The sequence below is a fragment of the Galendromus occidentalis genome, unplaced genomic scaffold (assembly GCF_000255335.2).
Source record: "Galendromus occidentalis unplaced genomic scaffold, Mocc_1.1 scf7180000077522, whole genome shotgun sequence".
Taxonomy (NCBI): domain Eukaryota; kingdom Metazoa; phylum Arthropoda; class Arachnida; order Mesostigmata; family Phytoseiidae; genus Galendromus; species Galendromus occidentalis.
Window position 1 is genome coordinate 22,502 of NW_003805510.1, and position 5,636 is coordinate 28,137.

At 50.9% G+C, this 5,636-nt stretch overlaps 1 protein-coding gene across 1 annotated transcript; it reads left to right on the top strand.

Annotated features, from left to right (window-relative positions):
- Positions 1-627: 627 nt before the first annotated feature.
- Positions 628-2,322, top strand: LOC100907762 (uncharacterized). Its single transcript, XM_003747452.1, has one exon. The coding sequence runs from the start codon at positions 628-630 to the stop codon at positions 2,320-2,322; it is 1,695 nt and encodes a 564-aa protein (XP_003747500.1).
- The last annotated feature ends 3,314 nt before the right edge of the window (positions 2,323-5,636 follow it).

Consider the following 5,636-nt stretch of genomic DNA (forward strand, 5'->3'; position numbering starts at 1 on the left):
CCCAAGCCTATCAAATTCGACCATGACTAGGGCTGGGCATTCATCGCGCGCGCGATACGCGCGAATAAATGCGCGAATTTCTGCATTTTTTGTCGGGTGCGCGAATTTCCGTGTTTCTATTCGAAATTATTTTTTAACGCTCTAATCAACTCTGAAGTCATTTTCCTTGTACCTTGGTATCGGAGGAGCTCGAGCAGACAATGTAGAAGCTTCGAAACTAGATGCGAAACGATACTGATTGCAATCGGCGGAGTGTCTGTCCGCGCTTCTTGACGCCGCGCAAGTCGGAAATGTTCGCCAAGTGTGCGTTCGGCGAGGCCAGAGAAACGATCGAAACGTTCGCCGTGTCAACAACGCAGAGGAATCGCGAGCGCTATCTGATGGTGAAATCGAACGATCTCGGAAGTTCCGCGAGATTAAATGTAGGATACTCCGTGTGACCATTTGTGTGAGCCGACCGTAAGTTGAAGATTCGATTATGGAACCTCGCCTCGGAGACGAATCGACCCCCGATAAGGCTACTCCGCGGCAGATCATAAAAGAGACCGCGCTTCCGAGCGCCACCCCATCCGAATTATGAGCGCTCCGAGAAGAAGGAACAGAACGGCCATACATGTGACCCCCGAAATGCGGGCGAAAGAGTTCGCAGACAATCAATTCCATGCATCGGGGGATCGCCTGTTTTGTAGCACGTGTAATATCGCTGTGGACCATACGAGGAAAGACAGCTGCGGTAAACACCTTGAGACCCAGGGTCACAAACGAAGATATAAGTCCTTGGAGGAGTCTCTATCGAAGAAAGCTAAGCTTCAGGTCAGTCTGAGTGAAGCTCTCGGCCAACGAAGTGAAGCAGAGCTAGAGAAGGAATCGACGCTTGTGAGTCTCGTTGAAGCTTTTGCGGCCGCTAACATCCCGTTGCATACCCTCGATAATCCGAAGTTGCGGATGTTCCTCCAATCGAATATGAAGTCTTGCGGGGTCATCCCTTGGGCGAGCAATCTTCGTCGAAATTACCTTCCGAAAGCATTCAATGTCCACGTCAGGAACTTGAAGGAACTTCTCGGAGGAAGTAGATCCGTCGCGATCGTTTGCGACGAAACAACAGACAGAGAGGATCGTTACATCCTCAACGTTCTGGCGATTCCATGTTGTGAAGAGGTCGAAGAGCCAACGTTGAAGGCATTTCTCCTCGAATGCAACGTTTTGGAAAGTACAAATTTCAAAACGGTCAGCGATGCGGTCCTGAAGATTTTGCAAAGATACGAGATTTCTCCCTTACGCGTTAGTGCTTTCGTAACAGACAATGCTACGTATATGAACAAAGCTTGGAAAGATTCATTGAAGTACATCTTCCTCAACGGAACCCATGTGACTTGCACCGCTCACCTCTTGAATCTTGTTTGCGAAGAGTGGGTCTCGTCGTTTCGCACGGTGAATAAGCTTGTCTGCAGCATCAAGAGAGCCTTCACGGCTTGCCCGGCTCGGAAAGCAAGGTTCAAACAATTTCTGAGGGATAACGGGAAAATCGAAAAGCTCCCTCCAGTTCCAGTCCTTACCCGATGGAATAGTTGGTTCCGGGCAGCCCTTTTCCACGCGGAGTATCTTGAGAATTACCACGAGTTTTTCACCAAAGAAATGGAAGGGAGCTCGAGCAGTTCGCTTTCGGAAACAAGAGACCTCTGCGCCTCCCCTTGCGTCGAAACTCAGCTAGCCCAGTTGAGGGAATACGCCCCTCGTATCATGGAAGCTTTAACGAAGTATGAAAGCAACGAAGTGAGCGCGCACCTAGTTTCTGAAGACATGGCCCTGCTCATCGAATGGTTGGAAGTTTTTGCGGCTCATGAAGGAAACCTCGAAGTTACCAGGATCGCGCTCCAAAAATCTGCTGAAAGATTGCGAAATTATCTTTCGGGGGAGGCTACGGCCAAGTTCAGGCAACCGGCCGCTGACTTTTTTCGTGCCTGCCGTGTTTTCGATCCGTCCAACCTGAGTACAACTGAGATTCCTGCTGAGTTCGTCATCAAGAACGTGAGATGGTTCGAGGACGACAACCTAGCCAAAGCGGAGCTCCAGTTGTATCTTTCACGCCCGGAAGAGCTTAGAGCGTCCTTGCATCCAGTCGAGTTCTGGGTAAATGCAGCACCCAGATTTCCGAACTTGGCCGGCATCGCTCTCAGTTGTCTGAGCGTGCCGGTTAACAGTGTCGCCGCGGAGCGATCCTTCAGTCAGTACTCTGGGGTTCTCCGTGACGACAGACGTTGTATAAAAAGTGGAAACCTCAGTATGTATAACATGCTGTATCATAACAATGAGGGAATCTGAATTTATTGTGCTTGTAAGATACTAAGACTGTACATAAATTAACCTGTTGTAAATCTAAAAATAAACACGAGCCGCGAATAAGTGCGCGAATTTCTGCATTTTTTTGTCGGGTGCGCGAATTTCCGGAAAAATGCCGCGATGGATGCGCGAATTTCCGGAAAAAATGCCGCGATGAATGCCCAGCCCTAACCATGACCATTTCGATGATCAAACGCTCTGTTTCTGTAATATCAGCTCGAGAAAATTGTCACGTAGGCCACTCACATAGAGAAAGTGCGTAAGCCTCCGGCGGACGACACGAACGCATACGCATGTCATTTCCGAGATTGGAATTTTTCCAAGCTTCGCCTCCCCAATACTCCCCATTGCAGTGTTTTCCCACCACTGGGGGCTATAGCGTAGTTCTACGCTAAAATGCTACTACTGATCTCGGACATGCTGCAGCAGGGCGGAGTTTCCATCGAAGATGGCGTCGGGGAAATCCCCCAAATACCCCAAACCAATGGGGTAGCCCGAGGGAACAATTTGAGTCCCCAACTGTTTTCAGTCATACTAAGTGACCTTCCGGATCCGAAAAGCGAAAAACACGATCTAATCGCGACTATCCTGTTCGCAGACGATGCGGCCCTCTACTCTAGATGCCGGTGGCAGCTGCAGAACGCAATGGCGACGTTGAAGGAATTCTCCCACACGAACCACTTGACGATCAATGCAGCGAAAACCAAGTTCATGAAGTTTGGTAGAGGAGGCCTGGCGGCAGCTGATGACCATTTCAGCATCGCAGGGACTCCTCTCGAGAGGGTCAACAGTTTCTGTCACCTCGGAGTGGAGATTTCTCGGACTTCTCGAAACACGTCGCGCAGAGGATTAGACGAGCTCGCCTGTCATTCTGGACGATCCCGAAACCGAGGGAACTCTCCTTGACCAACACCCGATCCCTGTTTGACTCGAAGCTGGCACCGATAGCGACCTACGGAATTCAACTAATCTAGGACGACCTCACCGAGAACCAGCAGGAAGCGTATGACAAGTTGAAGGCGAACTTCCTCAAAGCTGCACTCTGTCTCCACTGCAGTACCAGGGACAGGCTGGTGTACATCATGGCGAACACACCACTGCTGACCGAAGCTCTAGTCAAAAGATTCGAGTTGCCACCGACAACCGCATACAGACAGCACCTAGAAAAGCGGCACATGAAGCTAGCCGAAATTGACCCGGACTTCTATCGACCCAGAGCCATGAGGACGGATGCCTGGGAGAGAGCAAAGTACAAAAACCGTCTTCGCCTCACCAGAGGCGCAACCCATGGATTCCACCATGTGATCTGCAGTAGGAGCGGCTGGCACGAGCCATCGGAAAACTGTGTGTGCTCAAGTTGTGGAAATAAGTGTTCCCTGTATCATAAACACAATTGTGAAAGCTCAAACGATATCGATCTGGACAAATGTACATAACTGAGCTTACCACCGAAGACTTGGTAATAAACTGTTTCCAAACCTAAAAAAGAACGGACTTTAGCCGAAATCGAGCCTCGGAGGACTAATCGGCTTCCGGGAGCGAGCCGCCGCGGGACTGATCGTGTTTCGGGAACGACATCGATATCTACACTCATTTCTGATTGGCAAAAGGAGCGGATAGACGAGGGTCGGAACTCACATGAGATGCAGGACACCGATAGGTAGCCGGGGCCGTCGGAATCTGGGTTTCGATAAAAGTTGATTAATCCCAATTTGGAAACCGACGCGATTTGGTATTCGCCAAAGGAATCAAGCACAAACAATTGAATCATATCGCAGGCGTCCATGAGACCGGAATGTGGTCTCTCAATACGTCGATGTAGACCGCGATCGCCCGAAATCCTGTAAGAATATTCGCAATGGATGTTCGGTTCCTGGAGGGAGGCGAGCTGGGAAAGCGATGAGATGAGTCGGGAAGGAAGATCGCGAAGGTCATCGACCGATTCCTCTCATCGCCCGGTCTGTCGCGGTATTTCTCTCATAGCAGGGCGCTCCCGGATCCGCCCCGCGAGAGAGATGTAGGTACTTTCGGAAGAATTCGGACTCTTCTCTGGCGAACTCTCGTCGTCGAACGCCTTACAGGCATGCTGCTGAACTGTCTGCATTTTTTATAGCGTCCGTCTTCGCTCCTCAGGGAATGATGGTCCTGGAAATCCATCCCGGGCGTGCCTCCCGCCTCCCCATCGGAACTCGAGCGCTTGAGCATGTCTCTTTTGAGCTCGAAAACGTCCAATGAAGCGGGGATAGAATTAGACAGCTGCTCCGAAAGTCGCGCTTGAAGAATTTTTCCCGTGAACTCATTCCGCGAACGTCCGACTCACCTGAGGAAATAGCTTCGTATATCTCAATCGAGAGTTTCACTCATCGCAGCGGAACAGGCCATCGACGAGTCAAGGACCGAGACTCATTTCTGTACAAGTGATGTTTGGGATCGCAGAGATTCAGAAATGGTGACAGGTAGCGGTATTGTAGAACTCGAACGGCTCATCCACGTTTTCCCGACGTGGCAGCCCTGATTCTGTTTGCCTGACTCTCTCCACAATACGGGATTGATTCCCGTTTTGGAAAATTTCAACATCTTCCCCCAAACCATGAGTTAAGCAAGGGAAACGGTGATCGTTCCCAGGCGCGTCGGCAGGGGGGGGGGGGCTAGGGGGCTAGGGGCTATAGCCCCCTCCCAGATAGACAGTTCGTAATACTGAGGTATAGGAGCGGGTCGCCATGTTGGAAATCAGCCCCAAGCGAGGATCTAGCCCCCCCCCCCCCAAGAAAAATCCTGTGGACTCCACTGATCGTTCCCCTTGTCCGCAACGCCTAGTTAGCTAATACGAATGAAATCGACGAATCACTAATTGCATCGATTGCTCAACGCATGCGATTAATTTTCCTTGACACCTCATCGGATGGGCTCATCGATCTCCATTCAATCGATTCGCAAGAGAGGAATTCTAGACGGCACATCTGATCGGGCCTCTGTCCAGGTCCGGAATTCGCTTTGTCTCAGGGGGGGTTGTCACCGCCACCATATGATCCCGCTCGCGCGAGCGCCTCCGATTTTCTCATGACATCTTCTGTCTCATGTCAGAGGAATCGGCGAGAAACAAGGGAGCTGTAGATCAGAAGAGAAATGCTGGACTTCTTCTCGACACGGAACTAGGATCGGTATTTATCACGGGGCTGTCTTCCGAAATTCCGGATACCCAATCAACAGAGAATGTTCGTCTCGAAGCGCGGAATCCTAGGGCTTCGCGGCTGTTCAGCTCTAGCTATCCGAGAGAGGCTCCGCCCCCGGGGGCG

Excerpts from the sequence above, each read along its gene's own strand:
- LOC100907762 (XM_003747452.1), top strand. The coding sequence starts at position 628 with ATGCGGGCGAAAGAGTTCGCAGACAATCAATTCCATGCATCGGGGGAT.